Source organism: Podarcis muralis, chromosome 10, assembly GCF_964188315.1.
Source record: "Podarcis muralis chromosome 10, rPodMur119.hap1.1, whole genome shotgun sequence".
NCBI classification, from domain to species: domain Eukaryota; kingdom Metazoa; phylum Chordata; class Lepidosauria; order Squamata; family Lacertidae; genus Podarcis; species Podarcis muralis.
The window spans coordinates 57,135,124-57,159,483 of record NC_135664.1 but is presented as its reverse complement, the minus strand read 5'-3'; the positions used below and the strand labels follow the sequence as shown (position 1 = coordinate 57,159,483).

General features: G+C 40.9%; 1 protein-coding gene across 1 annotated transcript; it reads left to right on the top strand.

Moving 5' to 3' along the window:
* Window positions 1–1,886: 1,886 nt before the first annotated feature.
* On the top strand, window positions 1,887–23,022 carry RESF1 (retroelement silencing factor 1). The gene is made up of 5 exons (XM_028747016.2): window positions 1,887–2,364; window positions 11,972–12,039; window positions 13,036–18,352; window positions 20,500–20,577; window positions 21,366–23,022. The coding sequence occupies exons 3-5, from the start codon at window positions 13,066–13,068 to the stop codon at window positions 21,506–21,508; spliced, it is 5,508 nt and encodes a 1,835-aa protein (XP_028602849.2). The 5' UTR covers window positions 1,887–2,364; window positions 11,972–12,039; window positions 13,036–13,065; the 3' UTR covers window positions 21,509–23,022.
* The last annotated feature ends 1,338 nt before the right edge of the window (window positions 23,023–24,360 follow it).

Genomic DNA, 24,360 nt, shown 5'->3' with positions numbered 1-24,360 from the left:
ACTAAAATTCCCCTATTTGGTCTATGCAATTACTCGCTAAGTCAAGCAAAGATACTGCCTTCTGATCTACCACCCCCAGTTAACAAGTGTGAGTCGTTCTGGACCGCTGATGCTTGTCTACTTACCGGTATTACAACCACATCCGGACCCCTAGCAGGTGCAAGCGAGTTCTATACTTGCTGAGGCGTACAATAAACCATTTCTCATCTGCAAGCTGCCCCACTTATGAGCATCCTAACCACAAGCCGTTCTAAATATAAATATAAGCAACTCTGTGCTGCCTGCAGTTATATAACCGTTGCAGCATTTTGGTGAAAACGCCAACTCCTCAATCATTCAGCTAGTAAGGTAAAGGTAAAGGGACCCCTGACCATTAGGTCCAGTCGTGACCGACTTTGGGGTTGCAGCGCTCATCTCACTTTATTGGCCGAGGGAGCCGGCGTACAGCTTCCGAGGCATGTGGCCAGCATGACTATGCCGCTTCTGGAGAACCAAAGCAGCACACGGAAACACCGTTTACCTTCCCGCCAGAGCAGTACCTATTTATCTACTTGCACTTTGACGTGCTTTCGAACTGCTAGGTTGGCAGGAGCAGGGACCGAGCAACAGGAGCTCACCCCGTAACAGGGATTCGAACTGCCAACCTTCTGACTGGCAAGTCCTAGGCTCTGTGGTTTAACCCACAACGCCACCCGCGTCCAAATCATTCAGCTAGCCTGGTACAAATTCACCTAACCGTTACCTCGTTCAACCCACATTTTACCAGAATATCATGGCTGCTTATCTCCTGTTTTGCCCAGTCCATAAACTGGCTCAATAATTCTTTATCTTTGATTCAATAATTTCTTTATCTTTTGTCTTCAGAGTCACGTAGCATCTGGTTCTGCTCACACTTCAGACATATCTCCATTCATACTGTACTGAAATTATCTTCAATTATACCATGAGATCTCTTTTTAGTCCTCACATACTAAACATATACAGTGGTTACATACACTTCAGGTTACAGACTCCGCTAACCCAGAAATAGTGCTTCAGGTTAAGAACTTTGCTTCAGGATGAGAACAGAAATCGTGCTCCGCCGGCGCGGCAGCAGCGGGAGGCCCCATTAGCTAAAGTGGTGCTTCAGGTTAAGAACAGTTTCAGGTTAAGTACGAACCTCCAGAACGAATTAAGTACTTAACCCGAGGTACCACTGTATTCAATTATACCATGAGGTCATTTTTAGGTCTCACAACCGCAGGGAGCGCGGCGGTTACAGTTCCTCGCCTACAGAGGTCGGCGCCGACCCAAGAACCGCCTGCAAACTCCAGGAATCTTTTGCCTCCTCGGGGAAGGCGACTTGATCCTGCCTCCCCCGCACCTTCGTGGGCGGGGCCAGGTGGATTTGGGGAGGGGAGAGCAGCGGCTGCTGGATCCTCCTCGTTCAGAGCTGAGGTAAATGTGTCAGCAGCTTTTCAGAAAGGGAGCGACTAGAGCGCGCTGCTCAGACTCTCCTCTCCTCCAACCTCGCTCGGGACTCCCGACTCGGTTTTGCCCGGCGGCGAGGCTTATCCGGCTTTTAAAAGCTGGCACTTTGGGGAGTCTTCTTCTCTCTTCCTGCTTCGAGAGCGAGGGGCGGAAAGCGCTTCTGGAGAGTCGCTTCCGCTGCTTCCCGGAGAGTTGTCGCCTGAGGCCCATCGGGGCGTCGCCTGCCTCTCTCTCTCTCTCTCTCTCTTCCTCTTCGGCTACGGCGGAGGATCGCTATCCCGCGGGCGGCGTAGAGACAAAACGGGTACGGGGGGGGGGGAAAGGCTTGGGAGGGAAAGGACGTGAGTGGGTTCAAAATGGCGAGCGGGAAGAGGGGGGGGGGGTAAAAAAACGCCGCCCCAATTAACGCAGCTAATTGCAGAGGGGGTTGGCGGCTGCGTCGGCGGCTTCCTCTTCTCTCGCGCCGCTGTGGATTATTTCCCAAGCCTCCCGGCGTCTGAGGCGAGAAATGCGCGCGCGCGCGCTGGCCGGGCGAAGGCGAGCGCTCACTTAGCTTTCGGTTTCCCCTCCGCGTTTCTCTCCCCACCCCTGTGATGTCAAGTAACACCGAATCCTAATGGCGTTCTCCCTTTCTCTTCCTGCTCCCCACTACGACCGCCTCCCTCGCGCAGCAGAAAGAGAGAGAGAGAGAGAGAGAGAGAGAGAGAGAGAGAGAGAGAGAGACTCGATTCCGGGCATCGCAAACCTGGCCGAGGAGGTGGCTGGCGCCGTCGCTGCTCCTTTGCGAGGCGTGAAAATCCGCTTCCCGCGGAGGATCCCGAGGACCGCTGCCGCCCCGTGGAGGGAAACGATGTCGAAACGGCTCCACACTTGGCGAGGATAAATGGGCCCGCCGTAAGTGTCACGTTTATTTTGTCATTAGATGCATTTTTATAGTCCGTCGTCCCGTCCCGACGCGCCCCCACCCACCGCACCATCTACTTTTTCCATTTAAAGAGTCCATAAAGTGTGGAGGGAGGACTTGTTTCCTGCCTGGTCAGAGAGAAGTTGTTGATCTCTGAGGTGGGGGGGAGGGAGATTGTTTCATATTTTGTTATAGTGATGGGGGGAGATAAGCAGAGTTAGTTTCTCTCCGACCCCCTTATCTCATTTTTAGGGTTCTGTAACCGTGTGACTGCGCTGCTAGGGCTCTGATCTGATATCCCTTTTTCTCAGAGCCCCCACATAAAAGAAACTCTGAAATTTCCTAGCTTGTGTTGAGTTACTCTGGAGACTTGATTTTATTCCTCCCTCACAGATGTGACTGGGTGATCTTCACAACGTGTTATTTCCCAATGGTAAAATATTATCTGAATCCAAAGCAAAGTCCGTTACTACACTTTTTTTTGGTAAAAAGTTAAATATGTATTTTAAAAAATCAGGCCAGGATTGAATCTTGCTATTTTTCAAAGATTATCTTTAGCTGACTTTCGCTGTACCAGAACAAATTCCCCTTGAGTAATTATTTCTATGTATTTATGTATTCTGTTCTAGAATACATATTCTTAAAACAGTACAGTACTGGGAAATTCAGTGGATAAAAGTGAAAAACTCTGAATTTACTTTGAAATAAATATAATCTATTTTCTACTTGTGTATCTTCAGCTCAGTCCTAGTCATGTTTGTTTGAAACTTAGGTTGCACAGATTTAAAAGGGACTGGCTCCCTTGTGTGTATAGAATTGGTATACTCAGCTGCTTGTTATAATTGTACCTTCATTTATAGGAATGCCAAAGAGCTATTTTTTGAGAACCTCTTCCATCTTCCCTGTTATAATTCATAAAGTGTCTCAACAGCTAGAAGCACTAAAATTATTTTTCAAAATTTGCTTCAGCAAGTCAATGTTTCTTACTGACTGAAGAATATTAAATATTTGCCACCTTGTTCCTATACAGGAACTGTCCTAGCAGTGTTGGAATGATCCTTGAAGGTTTATGTTTGTAGCACCTAGGTTGACCATGTAAGTCATGGAATTAAGCACTTAAAAGTGGTGCACAGAAGAGTAAAATATGATGCAGAGATGGAATTTAATTCAGTGTGGAAAATAACAGTTACATTAGAATTATCTGACTGATAATATTTGATATTAAATTTAATCTATTGTGAATTTTTAGGTTAAGTTGCTCCAATATGCCTAGATCAGGCATCCCCTACCTTTGGCCCTCCAGATGTTTTGGACTACAGTCACCATCATCCCTGACCACTGGTACTGCTAGCTAGGCATCATGGGAGTTGTAGACCAAAACATCTGGAGGTTGGGTGTGCCTGGCCTAGATCAGATTCAGAAAAAGCAAGCGACATTTCAGAGTATAAAACAATTAAAAATAATCAAAAATTATGAACTACAGTAAACTGCAGTACATACTTGAGTATAAGCCAACTGTTTTATGCTGAAAAAGCCTCCTTTGGCTTATACTCGAGCGAGGCGGGTGGCGGTGATGGAGGGACGAGCGGCCTGAGCCCTTTCTCACCACTGGTCCCCCCGCCGCCGCCCGCCTCTTGCAATGGCTGCTCTGCAGCAGCAGAGGTGGCGGTGGAGGGACGAGTGGCCTGAAAGCAGCCCTTTTGGGCTGCTCCTCCCTCCTCCTTTGCCGCTGTTGGTGGCAGCGGCCAAGGAGGAACAAGCAGCCCTTTCGGGCTGCTTGTTCTTCCTCCGCCACTGCTGCCACCACCACCAGGTTTGTGGTGTTGTGAACCGGCTTATACTCAAGTTAATAAGTTTTCCCAGTTTCTTGTGCTAAAATTAGTTGCCTCGGCTTATATTCAGGTTGGCTTATACTTGAGTATATACGGTATATTGAGTTATTGAGTATTATAGAAAGTACAATGGATAGTTTGTAGCCTTAATAGACTTTACTGATGGTAGGGTGAGCGTTGCTCCCAGAACAGGGAGGAAGGAGTCAAATGACACCGAAGTTGATTCAGAGAAAGAGTTTATTCTGCTCTCCAGATAGCAGAAGGCACTTGCGTAGTCAGTTCACAGCAAGTCCAAAGAAATGAGAAATTTCATGCAGTATATATATCCTCCAGGCACCCTCTCCCCCCTTCCCCAGGAATCCAACCACATCAGCTTATACACATAAGTTGACATCCATGACCATAAACAGATATTCCTGTTACAGTATGACCATAAAAGGTTGTTCCTGTTCCTATACTCTTGGGGCAGGACGTCACCAACTCTAAGAACACTCCTGGCACCGTTCCCGGACAAGGTCTGTGTGTCATTGTGGTCAGGAAGTAAGATAAGACCCAGATGTGTCATCCCTGCTCCACTTTGGAATGGACAAGGCCATTCATTAGGCGTCACGGACTGATAAAGGAGAGAGCTTTGTTTATACAGCTGGGTTCTTGGCTCAAGTTAATGCATTTTAGCTAATGGAGAAGGACCAGCCCACGGCTGAAAAAGGTTGCTGACACCTGGTCTTATCTCTTATATACCCAGCAAATCCTTGTGATCTTCAAGTTCCAAAGTTCTTGGAGGCCCATGGTGCTTTTAGTGTGGCTGAACCTGTATTGAGGAATACGATTTCTGTTGAGATATGACAGGAGTCCACTGTCCACACTTTCCAGAAACAATTGATTTTTTTGTTGTTGTGATAGGCTTTGCTACAAGTGTCCACTTGTTAAGTTTTTAGTCTTGTTTTTAAATGTATTTGTTTTTGTGTGTTTAACTGTCCTTCTGATTGGTTAAGAGCCTAGTAAAACTACTTTAAAATTTGTTCTCTCTCCCCACCCTTCCCAAAATATTATTACAATGACTTTAATTCTGGCTTAATTTTGTTCTGATGTCTTGACTTCCGCCCCATTCCTAATTGACTTTCCACCTTTCCCAGTTGCCTGGGTTTGTAAGCAAGTTTGTAGGAAATATAAAAGTTATGAGGGATAAAGGACTGTTCTAATCAAGGCAGCCAGGAAAAAACACCACGTGGTGGCAGTAGTGAAGACCACAGGAGCACTGTTCAAAACTAACCAGGTGCTAGTCACTTTTTTGCGACTTCAGGAACACCCGCTTGTGACCAAGTGGAGATTTTCAGTCGCAAGGTTTATAAAAACTAATCTGGCTCTGGTGGATTCTGAATATAAATATTTTAAAGGGTCCTTACCTGTTTCGATACATGAAGATGATGCTTTTACATCTTGCGTGATAGGCAGTGATCTCGCCTTTAGACAATATTTGGTTTAGCAGCAAAAAGAGCTGTGTTCTGACCCTGAAGAGTTAACTTTCTGTAAATAACCTAGTCAGTTAATGCCGTCTTTCAGTAGAAATGTAAATCAACCTGATGAAGTTTGTGAATTGGTAGGATATTTGTTTGTTTGTTTGTTTGTTTGTTTAGTCCTGTGAAAACACGAGTCAGTTTCCTCTGGGATATTATTGGCTTAATGCCACAAGTTAAATCTGGTGTTGGCTAGATAGAGTGAAGAAACTCCAAAGCTTTTAAGGTGGAGCCTTACACTCCAGGATTTTGATTTTGATAACAGTTGCTTAAGTTATTTAATGTTTTATTCCTGTGTGATGTATGTTCCCTATTCTCTAACTTGTTGCTGATACGTTCTAGATGAACAATGTGGATCATGAGGATTAGAGCTATTTTAATCTCTGTGTTTTATTTGTTATTACATATTATGCATGTTATTATTTTAAAACTTCTTTATGCTGTTACTATTTCTGTGTAGAACTGGTTTTAGTATTGAGATACCGGCATGTTATAGTAAATATACTGTATTTGTGGCCTACTTAAGATGAAATTCTAGCATCTAGAAATTTCATCTAAGAAAAAAAGGGATATCATGAATTGATTGTCCAGCAGAGCAGCTGTTGTTAATTGAGCCGTGTTGAACATGAACACGTCACTCGGTTGGCTGGTTTGCCAGATTTTCCCCCACCCCCCAGTTGCTATGAGTATTTTGCTGGCTTGGCCTCCCTGAGGGAACACAAACTCCTGGGCCTGCTGTTTGACTCTTTGGTATGCTATCTGTTTGGAGAATTAATTCTGCAAAACAGTTTGTGCCATCTCCTGGTGATGACAATCAGATATACAGAAAATAAATTTGGGGAACGTCCATCACCCTTAGGACTCAATATTGGTTCTTTGTTGGGTGCTGTAGCCTTTTGTGTGTGTAGGGAAACAGCGTGTACCCCGCTGAAGCAATATATAGTTGTACTTCCAAAACAAAAAGTGTTTTCTTTTTGTTTGCAGCACCTTGCCATTTTACAGCTCTTTTAAAATGCAACTAAACAAACTAACAAAAGGGACGCGGGTGGCGCTGTGGGTAAAAGCCTCAGCGCCTAGGGCTTGCCGATCGAAAGGTCGGCGGTTCGAATCCCCGCGGCGGGGTGCGCTCCCGTCGTTCGGTCCCAGCGCCTGCCAACCTAGCAGTTCGAAAGCACCCCCGGGTGCAAGTAGATAAATAGGGACCGCTTACTAGCGGGAAGGTAAACGGTGTTTCCGTGTGCGGCTCTGGCTCGCCAGAGCAGCGATGTCACGCTGGCCACGTGACCTGGAAGTGTCTCCGGACAGCGCTGGCCCCCGGCCTCTTGAGTGAGATGGGCGCACAACCCTAGAGTCTGGCAAGACTGGCCCGTACGGGCAGGGGTACCTTTACCTTTACCTTTAAACAAACTAAAACTAAAGCCCTGACTAGTTTTCACTGCAAAGCAACACTAGGACTGTGCTATAAATCGATATATCGTTTGATACTGGGTTTTACATCAAATCGTGATAACTGTTGACATTGCAATTTGTCGCAAATGTGCGTGTGGTATACAAAAAGCACAATATTAGAAAAAAGGGAAGCGAACTTCTGTGTGTGCAGCTCTTCCCAACTCTACCTCAGTTAGCTGTTCTCTGCCTCCCACAACGGCAAGAAATCGCTGCAGCAGGCTGACTCAAGTATCTCCAAGCTCTCTGAAAAACTGTTAGCAGTGACAATCCTTCAGCAGCAGCAAATCGCCACAAGTTTCTACAGCAGGCTGACTCCAATATCACCAAGCAGATATCGCGAAACAGAGCTTTGAGAAACTTCTCCCCACCAGGATTTGGAATTAGCAGGGCACCAGGCGCATTTTGTGCCTAAATATTCTCCATTTGAGAGCGCCTCCAAAAGTCTGGGTGCCATTTTTTTGTCCCTGGCTGATATTCAAGGATTACTGAAATGTATGTGCTTTGAAGCTTCAGAGTATATTTTAAGGATAGACAATGTGTTAAGGAGTTAGAGATAAAGAGTAGAGTGTTTTGAAAACTGAACTATGGTACCTATATTTTTAATGTGAACATCAAATTAAACATGTATTAACAATATCTGCTAAAAATGTGTCACTTATATGACTTGCATATTAACTCATGCTTATCAAAATAATAAACTGTTGCCCCCCCCAAGTGGCACCTAGACATTTTGTTTTGGCTCCCACAACCCAGGTCCTAGAAGCTCTTTGGCTCCTAGCTTTGCTATCCCAGTTTCTAACACTGTCCCCAGCCTCTCCTCTCTCTGTTAACTTTCCATTCCAGTTCCAAGTTGCTTCCTTCCTTGCTCTGGTGATCCAGCCCCTATTCTCCTTCCCTGCTTCTCTTTCTCTCGCTCTGTCTCTCTCTCCCCCCCTCCCGTGTGTATGTGTGATATTCTGTCTCTCCTCTCCCTTGTTGGTGTGCTTGGTTTTGTGAAGCCAGAGAGGAGCTCCTCTGTGGCACTACCCAGTTGGAAGGAACTGCCCCCCCAACTGCCCCCCCAACTTGCAAGCTTGCTTGGTTTGCAAGTTGCTTCAGAATAAAAGGGGGAGGGAAAGTGTGTTCAGCACAGCTGGCAATGTTCTTCAAATACAAAAGGCATCTCTATTGCCAGAGATTGCCAAAATGCAAATTACCCTTGAAAAAAACAAATTTAATTTAATAATTTTTGTTCTGTAAAATTTTACCTGTTCTTTCTGGTTTGGCTTGGTTTATAAAAGAAATGCAAATTTTCCTGGCAATAAAAATATTAATTTTGTTCTGTTAAAATGTATCTGTACCATTCTTTCTATTTTGGCTTGGTTTAGAAAAGAAAATTAACAAGAAAATTAACAATCAGATTCAATAGTGATTTATATTTGCGTATCTTAAAGTGTTACACTGACTTTGCTTTTTTCTTGTTTAGTAATGTAATTAATTTTTTAGAGGACATTATCTTTTGATATGTATGCTACTGATTAATTTTAGAGAAATTGTGCTAATTTAAACATTATTGGTACAATAGTACTATAACATAACAGTTTTAACAATATGTTAACTGTAAGTTAAAAATTATCAGTTTTACAGAGTTAGACCCATAAGTAGTAGCTGTTGCCAGGATATTACCTTGTTCGCCTCTAAATAGCTTCAGCCTTATTTCAGATAATGTGATATATCGAAATCTCAGTGTTTAGCTGGTGCAGTGTGGAACAGCCAGATATTGCCCAGCCCTATTCAACACTGAAATATTAAGGTCGCAGTCCTATACACGCTTCCTTGAGAGTAAGCCATGTTAAAATGCAGTAGAGCATGCTCCACCAAGGTTGAACTGAAGAAGGCTTACATGTGGACGTAATAGAGAGAAGCATGGGGAAGACTAGGAGAAGGAGATTCAATCAAGAATAACAAAAGATTTTCAATATCTAGGTTTTCACATCAGATTTTTAGGCTCTGGTACGTGTGTGTGTGTGTGTGTGTGTGTATGTATGTATATGTATATGTATATGTATATGTATATGTACACTAGTCCAGTGTTTCCCAGCCTTGTGCCTCCAGCTGTTTTTGAACTACAACTCCCATCATCCCTGACTAGCAAGACCAGTGGCAAGGAATGATGGGAATTGTAGTCCAAAAACAGCTGGAGGCACAAGGTTGGGAAACACTGCACTAGTGGACAAAATTGTGGAAACATTTTGGAAGAAGTGTATTTCCAAGGTTTGATGGCTCATAACACCACTTTTTTGGAGTAATACTATAAAATTATTTTATCAGTGGAAATATAATTTAATGGAGAATGTAATGCAACAGTTTGTTTAATTATCTGTATTCTGTCAAAAGTTATAGCCAAATAACCAGAAAAAGGAAGCACAACTTACTTAGGTTGATATGCAGTGGCTTTCCTTCATTTGAAAGTAGCCAATGAGCATGAGTGTTTAAAGAGTCAGCTTATACACGTAAATTGACATCCATGACCATAAACAGATATTCCTGTTCTGGTATTCCTGACCATAAAAGGTTGTTCCTGTTCCTACACTCTTATCTTGGTGCAAGAGGTCACCAACTCTAAGAACACTCCTGGCACCGTTCCCGGACAAGGTCTGTGTGTTATTGTGGTCAGGAAGTAAGATAAGACCCAGATATGTCATCCTTGCTCCACTTTGGAATGGACAAGGCCATTCATTAGGCGTCATGGACTGATAAAGGAGAGAGCTTTGTTTATACAGCTGGGTTCTTGGCTCAAGTGCTCAAGTTAATGCATTTTAGCTAATGGAGAAGGAAAAATGGGATTTTGGGGCCTGTTTCAGACTGACTGCACAGTCATGATTTTAGATTTGGGAAACCTATTCCTTCAAATCAGGTGTCATCTTGTTTTGGCAATGATCCAATCAGGTCACAGTAGGATTCAGCTATCGATGTTATGTACTGTAGCTGAGAGGAGGACGTTTGTCAGCATGTTATATGATTGCTATCTAGTTGATTGAGGTTTTTTCCCCTTTCATTTAGTGAGCTTGTGATAAATGCCCTCCCACCAGATGTCAAAAAAATAAACAGCTGTCTGACTTTTAGAAGACACCTGAAGGCAGCCCTTTTAGGGAAGTTTTTAATGTTTGGTCTTTTACTGTGTTTTTAATATTCTGTTGGAGGCCGCCCAGAGTGTCTGGGGAAACCCAGCCAGATGGGCGGGGTATAAATAAAAAAATATTATTATGAAATTAAAGAAATGGTGCAAAGAGTTGACTGGTCACCCAGAAAGCAATGTAAAATAGTACTATTAAGTGAACAAGGCTACAGTTATGAAGAAGTTAGAAGAAAAATTGGTGGAAACTTAACCAAAGGTGGCATTTCTAAATTTTTGAAGAGGTATAAGGAGACTCAGTCACTAGAAAATCAGAATTAAGAGACTCTGCCTACGTGACAGAAGAAAATCATCTGGATGTATTCAAGATGACGTGGGGCAGTGTAATGTGAAGTTGAGTGCAAGGACTATTCGGCGCAGACTGCAGGAATATGGTCTAAATTCCAAGGGAAAAGCCATTGATACCTCTATTTGAAAAGATTAAACTGGGCTAAAACCCATGTTAATTGGACAGCGGAACAATGGGACAGTTACTTTGAGTGATGAGACCCAAATCTCCTTGCTTGGTAGTGATGGCATGAAATACGTGAGGAGAAGAATCTGAGAAATTTTACATCCTACTTGTACTACACTTACCATGAAACACCTAGTTAGTGTTATGATCTGGAGTTGTATGACAACAAAATGTGGGGGCAGAATTGCATCATTAATGGGAATGTAAATGCCCAAATATACATAGCCCAGACCCTAACCCAATTAAAAATCTATGGATTCAACTAAAAAAACTGGTTATGTCAGAAGCTACGCAGCAATAAAACCCAATTAATAGAGACAATAATTCAATCTTGGTTTCACATTATTACAGCTGCAGAACTAAAAAAATTGGTTCATTCCATGGGAAGGTGTTGTAAAGTCGTAATTAAAGCTAAAGGTTACCCAACTAAATATTAACTGACACTCTGAGAATTTTAGTATGTATAATTTTTTCTGTTTTTCACAGTTCTTCTTTATGACTGCTGTTGTAATAATCATAAATGTTATTGCATTACATTCTTCATAAAATTATCTTTCTATTGATATAATTTTATAGTATTACTCCAGAAAAGTGGTGTTATGAACCATCAAGCCTCTGAAATACTTTTTCCAAAGGGTTTCCACAATTTTGGCCACTAGTATATATATAATAACCAGTAACTAATCAGCAACCAATCTCATAAGTCATTTTACAATTGAACAGAAGAAATATGATTCTGGAACAAGTCATTTTTAAAAAATATTTTGCAATCCTTTCCCCTCAGTTTCTTAGCACAATTAAATAGGTATCCTTTCCGCTTTGTAGAGATTTTAATTTTTTTATTGTCTCATGTTGTACTAGAGTTAATGTTTGCTGCTAGAGCAAAAGTGGCTCACTTTACATTTCCTTATTTTGGGGCACTGTGACCTAAGCTAATTTTAAACCTTTGTTTTCTCCCCCACCATCCCTTAAGATATTTTTGTGCATCTTTTTGTGAAGGATACTTGTGTATTGAGGGATGTTATGCTTTTAAGTGGCTGATCAATCTTAACCAAAATTGTTCACTTCTCTTTGAATATTGTCTGTATTATCTTTCTGTGTGGCAATTCCATATGTATTGAAAAAGTATAGATGTATGGGAACCATGCATTATTTTTGTTTGTTTTTCAGAAACCTTATGAGAATACTGACACTACTGAAGATTAAATAAACTTGGATAAATTCAGAAATAACCAGTCGTAAGTAATGATTTGTTACTTAATTCAGTTGCTGTTCATTTTTTTGCAGATCATAGAAACTAGGGGATATGTATATTTTAATGTGCTGCATTACAGTGACCTGTCATGGCTAATCACAGCCTCCATGAGTTTATGAAGCAGAAACATACACAACCTGTTTTTAATGCGTGGCCGCCTGCGCCTCAGCAGAGCAGTTTAACGAAGCTCTACCTCCGGCTCACTAACTCAGCTAGCAGTGGGAGGCTCTTCCCCAGCTGAGCAGAGTGGTTCAACAAAGCCCGCACACTCCTCTGACTTGTGTGTGAGACTGAGAGACACCAGGGCTTGCTCACCATTTAGGGCTGGTCAGTGTATCTTGATAGCTTCTTCCTTCCCTGAGGTGGGAAGAAGCAGCTGAGATAAATCCCATGCATTGTGATACATTAGCATGTTGTGGCATTTAGCTGCTAATATGTTGAAAACCAGGTATTGTCCAGCCCTAGTTGAATAGTCACACCAGTTACCCCTTGTCTAGTTAACCTGATCTTGACTGAGACCATGGTGTATGGGGGGGGGGGGGGAGGACTTTAACCCCTGGCCCTGCTGCATTCCCAACTGGAATTGTCCCCAAGCCAGCTGTTAATTACAGAACAGCCACTTCCACACATTAAAGGCATGATAGTGTTGTGCTGTTGTCTTGTTGGCCCTAACTTGGCATTAACTCCCTGCATTGAATTATTATTATTATTATTATTGGCAGCCTGTTCCTGTGCTGGTTTATTTGGAAGTAAATTTGTTACTTGCTCCCACATACATGTGCATAGGATTGCTATATATCTGAGAATTCACAAAACTACCTTTATGTATTTCCTCCCTGAACTTACAGTGAACTTTTTTTATTGGTGTGTTGTCAGCCCAACCCACAGGGAATTATTCTGCAGTTCCTACTTTTTAAATATTACTGCATACATGAAAGTATATTTGTTTAAAATCTTTATTTTCTCCCTCACTTGTCAGATTCCTGAAAAGAAAAGAGCTATCAGCACAATGGATTGGAGCACAAGATCTACCCTGACCTCCAACTTTCAGACAAACAACGTTCAAATTCAGGAACAACATCAGTCACAACAATTTACTGCAGCAGATTTTGAAGCAAATGCATCTGTTCAAAATTCTTCTACTTACTCTGGAAATAATCAAACCATAAAAATAGTCTCTAATAGAATGAATACCCTTGCAAATAACTTGCCTTTTCAAAATCCTGGACGCTCCAATACTTTACATCCTATTCTGCCTAAAACATCTGTACATAATGAAGTTCAGCCAGCCCACCTTGTTCTTATGCTACATCCCAATTCACTTGGACATGTTTCCTCTGAGAATGTCCAGATGGCTGCTAGCATGACTCAGAATTCGAGTTTGACAAAGAATGTGCATATTTCCTCCCCTGTAGTCGTACAAGGTAGTACTGAAAATCCTATGCAAAATATACCTCAGAAAACAGTTAATCTGCCTATTGCCTTGGATAGCTACAATAATCGACCATTACAGAATCATTCTACTTCTATGACTACTTCAGTATATTGGCAAAAGAGCAAAAGTAATACATGTTCAAAAGGACTGCCAACGCCGATGCGCTACTATCAGGTTAATGGACCTGCTACCTCCCAAATAGATACTACAGTGCCTTTTAACCAGGCATCAATTCAGTACTCAAATTCTCAGCAGAACCTTTCATGCCTTTTTTTCCCTTTACAGCAAAATACTCAAAACCAAATCAATGGCCCAAGTTCAAGCCTGAAAGCAGCTTTGCATTCACAATACTATGCCCCTAATACTGTAAGTCCTATACAGTATGGAGTACCAGCTCATCATAATTCTAAGAATGCAGCACAGACCTTCCCTCAAGATCGAAATCTACCACCATACCCAGTTCCTCCTGCACAAAAAAACCATGGACAGTTTGTACTTCAACAGGCAGTTGCAAATATATCCCATGAAAATGTACAGAACTATCACAGTCCTAGGTTGGATCAAAGTAGTAATCTGTATTCAGCTCAGCTTAGTGAAAAACATCAATCTGTACCATTCACCCAAGAAACCAATGCAGTAGGCAACACTCCATATAGTGTAAGTGGATATAGGACTGCAAATCAGCTTCCTAATGAACTGGCCAAGTCATCAGTTGAAGTTGGAGCAAGCCTTTGTAACAGTGTGCGAGTTGTTGGAACAGTTCCTTCTGATGCCGCTTTAACACCACAAACGGGTAGGACTTTGCAACAAGAAAAGAATCTAGCTAATGGCTCAAGACATTTTCCTGAGAACTTGAAGGATAAAATAACAAGAGAGAGACTAGCACTGGATGGGAAAAGACTGCATGAATTGAAGAAGGTATTCTCAAAATTAGATAAGGACCATAAAATGAGATGGAAAATGTACCTATCTTCAATACAGAATGGTCAGGCTGCTGACACTTCTGTTCACAATCAAAATGTTGTTCAGAGTCAAAATGCTGCCACCTCACTTCCTCCTTACAATACCAATCTCAATCCGTCTTTGCCGCTGCCAAAGGATTCCAATCAAGCAATTCAGCTTCTTCCACATGATACCACTCAATCATTTCCTCCTATGTCCTACAGTTCTGGTGAAGTCAAATATGCTCCTTTATCACAGAAAACCAATAATCACTTAGAGCCAATTCTAAGGCATATGCTTAAAGGTACTACTGATGAAAATATGTTATTTAACGATTATGTTGGAAAAGGAGGGTCCATCAAAGATCATTCATCTAGTGCTCCTATGCCTTCTAGCAGTGATGTATCTGAAACTTGTGTGAATAATATTGATGATGCTTCTAGACTGAGGTCAAACATTACAATGGATTCTACCCAAGTGCCTTTGACATGCGCAAAAAATGGTAATGGTTATGAACTGACTACAAGATCTGCCATCGATCAATTGGGGAGTTGGTGTAAGAGTAATATGGAAATCCCTGGCCAGTATTTTACTGACAATGTTCCGAGTTCAAATCAGAACCCACCTGCCTCAAATGGATCATCCTTATCAAAAAAAGAAGAAAGAGAGTGCATTGAGCAGAGTAACACTTGTCTGCAAAAAATTGAAAGAAAAACTGTAGCTGGGAGCAATGAAAATATTTGTGATACATATAATTCAGCTTCTCTTCAGGAAGCAACTGTTCAAGAAGCAGGCATAATGCAGAAGTCCTCAGTTACTGGAAATCCTTCTGTAATGACAGACGTTAGTTGGGAGGTAGTAAAAAAAGGTCTTGCTTTATGGACCAAAAATTTGCCAGAAACTTTGAAACACTTAGGTAAAAATAAAGGTTCAACTGTGTCTTTGTCCTTATCAGAAGTTGGAGTAGATGGGGGGGAAACACAGCAGATTTTGGAAAATCTTCCCAGTGCATTAACTCAGAAAGACCAAACTAAAGTTACAGTTGGATCAAATGAAACAACTACGTCTTCTGCACCTTCCTCTCTTGGAAAAAAACTTGATGCCGTAAATTCCAATTTACTGAAGGGTTCTGAACTCCAAGTTGCCATTGTCACTCCATTGATAATGTCAAAAGAGAGTATTCAACATGAAGTGCAGAAAAAAACTCATTCATCTCTGTTGGAAGAAATGTATCCAATTATTGAAGAAAACAGTGTATGTAGTTTACAAGAGCTTAGTTCCTTAGTACCAGCTGCTGATGAAGGGGCAAGGGGAACTCTTCGTTCATCTTCAAACACAGGTATTACTATTAAGAAAGAAGATATAGATATGCACGAAAAAACCACCAAATCCAGTGAAGAAAACTTGATAGTGAAAGCTGAAAAGAACAAGGATTGCTTAATTCATCAAGTTCCTCAGAAAGATGTAAAATATTACAAAAGTAGTTCAGATTTGCAAGAACCAGGAGATGCTGTTGAAGTGCTGAATGACACTGTGTTCGAGATATCCAGTGTGTGTACTCTTGTACAAGGTGATGAGTTTTACAATTCACAAATAGCATGTATTTTTAATAGTAGCCCTTTGACGTCTAGTAAGGAAAATGACACTTCAGAAAACTATATGCCGTATTTCCATCATAGTGAGCAGCATTCTGGCCTTTTGAAAAGTGAATCTGAAATTATCACGAGTGCCTCAGAAGGAGATACCTTTTTGCCATCCCAAGACCGCTTATCAGATGCCACTACAGAAAAGCTGTTAGACGAATTGTCGAATTTAGAGATTCCTCAAAGTGGGAAAGCTTCAAATGAGGGGAATGTCATTGATTCTGAGGAGGGAAAAAGCAGTTCCATGCCCCAAAATACTCCTCTTTCAGGAGAGAAACTTAAGCAGGATACACTCTATGATTGTATTCATAGTGCAGACTTCAGCAGTGATAATGAGGTTTTACCTGTAAATAAGGGAAACATATTCAGCAGTAGTATTGCAGATGGAACGAACGCTACTGCAAAAGAGGATGCCACAAAAAATGCGCTGTGTGAAGAAAATCAACCAGATTCTGGAATCGACACTGAAGCTCCTAAAATAGTACTAAACGATCAGCTGACTGAACTCTTGAAAGAATTTCCTTATGGAATCAGCTTTCCAAAGGCTTTAAAAACCCCAGAGAATAACGATTTTGTGACTAAACTAAGTGAGAAAGAAGATGAAGAAAAGCCTCAAAGTTCTGTGGAAACTCCCTCACAAATACAAATAACAATATTAACTTCTGAACAGATGAAAGAAATGTTTCCTGAACGTAGTCAATCTTCCTCTAACATACCAAAAAACTGTGAAGTTGACCAGTTTTCAACAGAATTTAAAGATGACTTGATGGAAGAGAATAAAAGGCATAGTCAAACTGATCAAGCTGTACCTTATGACAGCCGAAATGTCTCAGCAGAAACAACAGCTGCAAAACCCAATAAGCATAAATATTGCTGCCTCCAGGGTTGGCTAGCTTCAACAATGGGAGTGGAGCCGTGTAAGTGCATACTGCCTGAAAAAGTTGCCTCAAAGCAGAAGGTGGACATTTGTCCACAGTCTAAAACTATATCTAAAGTCAAACCAGAAGCTGATGCAAAAACTGGTCTTCAAGAAAATGAATCTAAAATAGATCCTGAAATTCCACTTTCATCTCTAGAAAAACTAGGCTCTCAAGAACTTAATATACCTGTCAAGCAGGAAATGGAAGAATTGCCACTCCATACATCTTCTCCTACTTTGATGACTGAAACAATTGAAATTAAAATACAGAACCACACACGTGAAGGAGATAATGTCTCTGCAGATAAAATACAGTGTCCTTCAAGCACAAAAGATTTAAAAGTGGTTGCTGCTAGAACTCTCTCCAAGATTGAAACCTCGGTTAAACAGAGAACATCAAAAGAAAAACTTCTTGTAAGATCAAAGACAGATCATCGAAGGAGAATAGAAATAAAGCGCAACACATACCAAGAAAGATATAAAATTAAACGGGACTCCAATGAAACACGCATTATTAAGGGACCAACTTTGAGTAAGGGTTTGAAGAGAAAAATGGCAATAGGAAAAAAGCATAAGGCTTTGGTAAACCAGCATAATGATGCCATAAAGTCCCCAAATATAAACAGTATTAAAATTAAGAGCCCTCAACATAAATCTATCATGCTTTCACCAGAACATTTAAATGTAAGGAAGAAATTAGATTTTGAGAAAAACTACGGATACAAAAAAAATTTGGGGCACACGAGGGTAAACAATGAACCAAGTAGGACTGAGCATATTGAACACAATGAAGAAAGTATTCAAAGGAAAAGTCTGAAGCTAAATTTGGAAAAATTTGCGTATTCGAAAGAGAAGAAAAATGTAGGCAATTACAGAAGTCATTTAGATGCATCACCAAAACACATGAGCCATGCTTCCAATATACTTAAAACTCCCTTCTCGGTTAAAGAGGCTGTGCTAGATACTCGTAATAGAGACAAGCGACTTGAGAGATCTCTTTCTGATAAAAAAACATGTTTCGGTAGAAGAACTGGTATACTGTCAATTTCTCTACAAAGAGAACAAAAGAAAAAATATTTGAACCAAGTTGCATTCAAAAGGATTGCACAGAAAACCATTTGTTTGACAAACTTAGATTCACATTCCAAACCAGTATGGCATGTGAAATCCAGTAGTGCTTCAGCATTCTGTGAGGATCAAAAGAACAGCAGCGCATCCTCTCAGCAGCCAGAAGTGGAGAAACCGAAAATGCTTGAGTTCAAAATGTGCCCAGAGATATTGTTTGGAAAATCAGTCTCGGAAGAACAACTTTTAGATGGAAAAAATCTTCCTGAAAAAGACAAAACCCCTATCACAGGTACGGTATGATATGATCAAGCCAACCTGTAATACAGCTCCTGTTAAATAGGAAGTTGTAAATGCAGACTGGTATTAGTTTTAGTATTTCCCCTGCTTAAGTTTACATTTTAAAATGTGTTTTGTATGTGCGTGTTGGTGTCAAGGAGCTATCAGTCGAGCACAGCTCATCCACAAGGCAGGAAAGAACTTGAGACACAAAATGCTTTTAACTTGTATTAACAGAAAGTAACAGCATAGCAGAGTTCCTCACTAGCTTCACAAAGACTGTCTTAGCAGGTAACCAGTGAAGTAATCTTAGAGGTAGTTCGCTAACTTAGATGATTAAAATGCATATACGTAACAGCGGTGAGCTTGAGTACATTTCTTTTTAGGGTTAAAATGAATGATATGATTAATTAACACTTAAGCATCTAGAAACCTGCTAAAGGACAAGAAACTACGAGAAGGAAGCAGCTGGAGGGAATGAATCATGGTTTATGTTGTCTCTATACTAATGTACAGAGTATGGGATTCAAGCAAGATGAATTTGAGCTCATAATACAGGATGTCAAATATGACCTGGTGGGCATTGCTGGAACCTGCTGGGATGAAACTCATGACTGGAATGTAGGAATTGGGGGGTATAGCCTGCTCAAAATGAATAGAACAAACAGGAAGGGAGGAGGAGGAGAATTATATGTAAAGGATGTGTTCACTTGTGAAGAGACCCAGGATCTGAAGCATAGAAGGCAGAGAAACAACAGTGACCTTGCTGTGGATGTCTGCTATAGACTGCTAAGCTAGACTGAAAAGTTAGATTGTGCCTTCCTAGAGCAAGTAGTAGGTCCTCTGCGTGGAGAAGATGGGGGAACACCTGGCTTTCCAATACTACATGTGAAAAGGATCTAGGGGGCTTAGTGAACCACAAGCTTAACATGAGTCAATAGGGAGATGCAGCAGCAAAAAAGGTAATGGTATTGGCTACATCAACAGACTTATAATGGCCAGATCAAGGGAAATAACAGTACTGCTCTATTCTGCCTTGTTCAGACCTCACCTGGAATGCTGGGTCCAGTTCTGGGCACCACAATTTAAGAAGGATATTGACGCATGCTAGAACGTATGCAGAGGAGAGTGACCAAGATATCAAGGTTCTGGAAACCAAGCCAGAGGAACGGTGGAGCAAAATATTAGTTTTCCTCCCTGTCCGTCAGTATTTCACAATTAAGCTGGTTTTGGAGGGTCTTTCAGAGAAATCTACCATAATTATTTGTCTTACTCAAACTTTTAAAGATCTGCCTTAGGTTTTTCGTCTAAAGGTTTTTATTGGCTTCTAACATTGGGAGAAACCTATTGTGTGTGGATGGTGCCATTCTGGTTACATAGAATAAATAAAAATGGGAGGAGGAGGAGGAGGAGGGGAAATAAAGAAAGAACATCCCATTCTTCATCTGCTAGTTATATAGATTATTCAACACATCCACTCCAAGGTAACACTGAGCAATCCATCTTCTATAGACCAATATTCTCTTCAGTCCTCACACCCAGATGTCATAAGTTCATATTTTTATTCAAAAAGTCTATTAAGAAGTTTCCAGTCGTTAGTAAACGTTGACACTGATTTTTCTCTGCTTAAACACCCGTTTCACCATCCCTCTAAGTCCAGTAATTACAACATACATTGGAAGAGTTTTGGTTTCAGTTGAAAATTGACCTCCAAAACCCTCAGTATCAGTTTATGTACTTGCATGTAATATTTTTAAACTTTTTTACACATCATTCAAGCAGGATAAAATGTCACTTCATTTTCTTGAACATTCTGAAAACCCTGCTGGAACAGACCAAAGTTTCACGTAGCTCAGGCTTTTAGGTGCAACAGCCTCCAGGTAAATTCCCTTGAGTATTGACCAGGCGGGCATTTTTTGCAATGTGTTTCACCAATGCCTTGGCTCTAGAGGGTTTCCAAGTAAAGGAAGTTAATAGTTGAGAAATAGCCAGTGAGAGAACAACTTTGTATATTTTGTGATCTATGAATACATGGGTTGCTTCAGATCATTGTACTACATCGACCATGGGGTGTTTGTGGTTGTCCCTGACCCAAGTATATTAGTATGAATTTCATAGACAACTGACTGTTTACTCATAACTTGCAATTATCACTTGCAGCTGTCAAAAGTAAAAGAGAAGACTGGTTAAATTACAACCCTGTTAAGAGAAGAAAAACGGAAGAATATGAAGCTCAAGGTAACTTCTAAAATCCATATAAGGATAATGCCAAAATTAGGGCCAACTACAATATCGCAAAATAGTGCAGAAGTTCTGCAGAATTCCTCATCAGAAAATTTGCACATGAAGTAAATGGGAGGCAGCAAAAAGTAAGGTAACTTTTTGATTTTCTGTTATAAATCAATAAACTTGATTTTGTGAGGTTGAATGCCAGCTTGAAACTGACTTGGCACTTAGTGAGGCACTTGCTGGAGGGAGGACCCTTCATTCTCAGAAGAGTAGTTGGTGTCAAAAGCTTCCCTAAGTGCCAAAGTCCAGACTTCAACCAACTTTCCACATCAATATTGTCCAAGGTGGTCTAGTTATGGACAACATATATGTCTATTGCAGAGAACAGATGTAACTACCATCTTAGGTGTACCACTCTGCCCTGGCAGCTCCAAGATAGTGGTGGAACAGCACAGGATACCATACCATACCATGCCATACCATACCTATATTGCCTCAATAACATGTCTGTTAAGGTTGTGACTTGTCTAGTATTTTGAAGCTTGAGTGAACTTGGAAAGCCTTAACACAGCATAAGCCTTAACACAGCATGTGTTGAACCAAACTTATTTGCTGGTAATGATGCACTTCTATACTTGCCTACTCAAAAGTAAGTTTTAGCAGATTCAATGGGACTTGCTCCCAGTATTGTTTTTTATATATATCTTTGGAGTTTTGGCAGGAAAAGCTGAATTTTGCAAGTCTATCTCTATAAATCCTCCAAATTAACAGTGCAATTGTTTGTCACTATTCTGCAGTTAATGATGGCATTCCTCTTGATACTGCAATAAAATTATTGGATGGAATGCCTGTGAAGGATTCTAAAGCTACATTTCAGACCTACAAGAAAATGCATCTGGAAAAAAGAAGCCGAAGCCTAGATAGCACTCCCTTAAACTAAATGTCATAAATGTGAGTAATATCATGGGCATGTCTTGTTTATGGTGCATGTATTTGATGGAATTGGGCCATAAAGTAAAAAGTGACTGACAGGGGTGGACACTGTAAAAATGATTATTGCACACACTGAGATGTTTTGTGTTCAAGAAAAGATTCAAAAATTGTTTTCCCATAGAATTCACAAATAATTTTAACAATTGAATGTCTCACATTTTGCAATTAAGAAATTCCCCTGTCTGTTTAATTCCATCATTTTGTCTAAAAAACGAGGATGATAGCACTGTAACTGCAGAAAGAAGCCAGTGGATTTTATCCTTCTTTTTAAAAAGACATGTAATGAAAATATAGTTTATTGGTTTATCGGTTTCCTATAAAAACTAAGAAAACAATAACAATATTTTCAACTCACTCCCCTCTCTGAAGAGCAGAGATAGTGTTAAAGAATAATACATTAGAATCAAGACTAATGAGAATAGACCAAAGTGTCATTCCACAGGTGTCCCATGAGCAGTTGATGGACAGAAGCAATGTTCAATAGATTCTGCGTAATTAATAAAATTGTAACATGCCATATAAATACTTGTTTCTTTTTCCAGTTTGATGGTCCTCATTGTGATGTTGTTAACTTATATTGTTATATTGTTGTTATCTGTCCTGTATCTGTAACAATCATAGCATTTTTAAGAGAGAGAGCAATTTTGTTTTGTCTGAACATTGGAGAGATAGTTAAATACATGAACAAAAGCAGATAAGCCTTGGCTATGAACCAGGGAGCACTGGAAACTGTGTGCTGCTATCCAGTTTTGCTGAACTTTACAAACTTTTCAGAAAGTTACTTTTTACTTTATTTATAATTTTCTGTTATTTGAGGCTTGTTGATTTTCAGATGTGTTTTTTTTAAAAGGAAAAGTTGCAAATACCTCTGTTGAATATCTCCACTTCGATTGAAATGTAATTGTATTTGAAAACCCAGTTTGCATTTTGACCAAAACTTTGTGAGTCAAAATATTATCAGGATTCACCAGCCAGTTATCTAAACAAATCCTCTGTAAGCTATATTAGCTAAGGGTTGTACTTAACTGTATTACTCAGCTGACTTTAAGGCTTCTTTCAGCCGAAGGGAAGCAAAAATGATTTCACCCTCCTCCAGCAGCTCTTATGCCCCACTGAATCTACTCTGGAAGATCCCCAACCATCCGGAGCAAATGTCAGGGTGGGTACTGCAGGGGGTGGAACACCCACTCTGAAATTGTTTCCTTCCCCATTCCACTGCTAAAAGCCTTATTGTCAGTTGAACAACACTCTGGGATACAACCAAGTATGTTTCCAAATATATGCCCTAGAAACTATTCTGATGTTGAATATTCATTTTTAAGTGCCTTTTGTATTATTTGGTATATTTGATGATACTTTATAACATTGTCATTTATTGATTGTGGTTTTTTATAAAAAAAAGTTACATAAACTCAGTGCTACCGTTTCTTAATGCAATTAAAAGCACACTTATTTTGGCAATGGTTGTTTTTTGTGTATTTGAAAGAATACTTTCTTGAATTTTAATCTGAGTGGTTGAAGTAATCTTTCCAAACATACAACAATATCCCTAGGTACGTCCAAGGCCCTTGTTTGGGGTCCACCTATTCTGTGAGCTCGTATAATGTCAATGGAGGTGAGTGGGTGGGGCGTCTAGATTCAAACTGCCGAAGCAATTTAAAACAAAAGCACACATGTACGACTATCATCGAGCACTTCATGTACTGTTTGCGTTACATCAGCTATGTGATCAGATAACATCTCAATTTTAGCTTCATGTAGCTGCAGAGCAGCATTTCAGCCACTTGCTAGAGCCTGACTTACATTCCTTTCCCACAGGGGCCTTTATAGTTTTACATCCCCATTTGCCAAGAAGTACCAGACTGTTGCAGATATTAATATTGTGCAGTTTGAAGCGACTGGAAGTGAAATATACTCAGAGTCGCAAAGTGATTTCATGCTCTTTATTCAGCTCATAGTGGTGAGGAGGAATGAATGAATGTCCCCTCAAAGTATCTGCTTTATATACATTATTTACACAATGGGCTGCACATGATTGGCTAATTCCGGAATTCTACTGTAAGCCAATCAGGTTGTGGATTCACTTCTATCTGGAGCATGATTGGGTAGTTCCTGCCAACCAATCATACTGCTGCATTGTTCTAGGACCAATCAGACTGCTGCATTCTGAATCCTATTGTTCTAGGACCAATCAGACTGCTGCAGTTTGGATCCTATTCAACTCAGTACATAACAGGAAGCATAAGAAAGGACTCCTTTTGGAATAAATCATTGTCTAGACCCATAAAAATATTATTAAAACTTACTGGCAGAAATCTTTAATAAAAGAAAACACAATACATCAAATGATATGTCCAGACCACTGGTCAGCAAACCTTTTTGGGAGGGGGCTGGTTGACCGCCCCCAGACCTAGTGGCAGGTGCACATGCAGCGGAGGGGGCTTCTCTCTCTCCCCCTCTCTCCTTCAGCCCTTCCCCTCCCCCTGCCTACCTCCTCCACTGCTCTGCCTGAGGTTGGGAATCGGCGGCGGTGGCAGCGCCTCTCCTTTTCGGGTCAACTTTCTTGGGCGCCAGGCACGGGCCCAGCAGGCACACCAAGCTCCAGCCCGCAGCACAGCCATGGGGAGAGGCGAGCGGCGAGGCTTCCTATCAAAGCCCAGCCCCCTTCCTCTGCAGGGCAGGGAGAAGCCAGGAAGAAGGAGGGAGGGGAAAATCACCCAAAAAATGGAGCCAGGAAAGAAAAAGGCGAAAAAATGGCGACCACACCGATCCAAGTGGCGATTGCAGAACTGTTTGAGG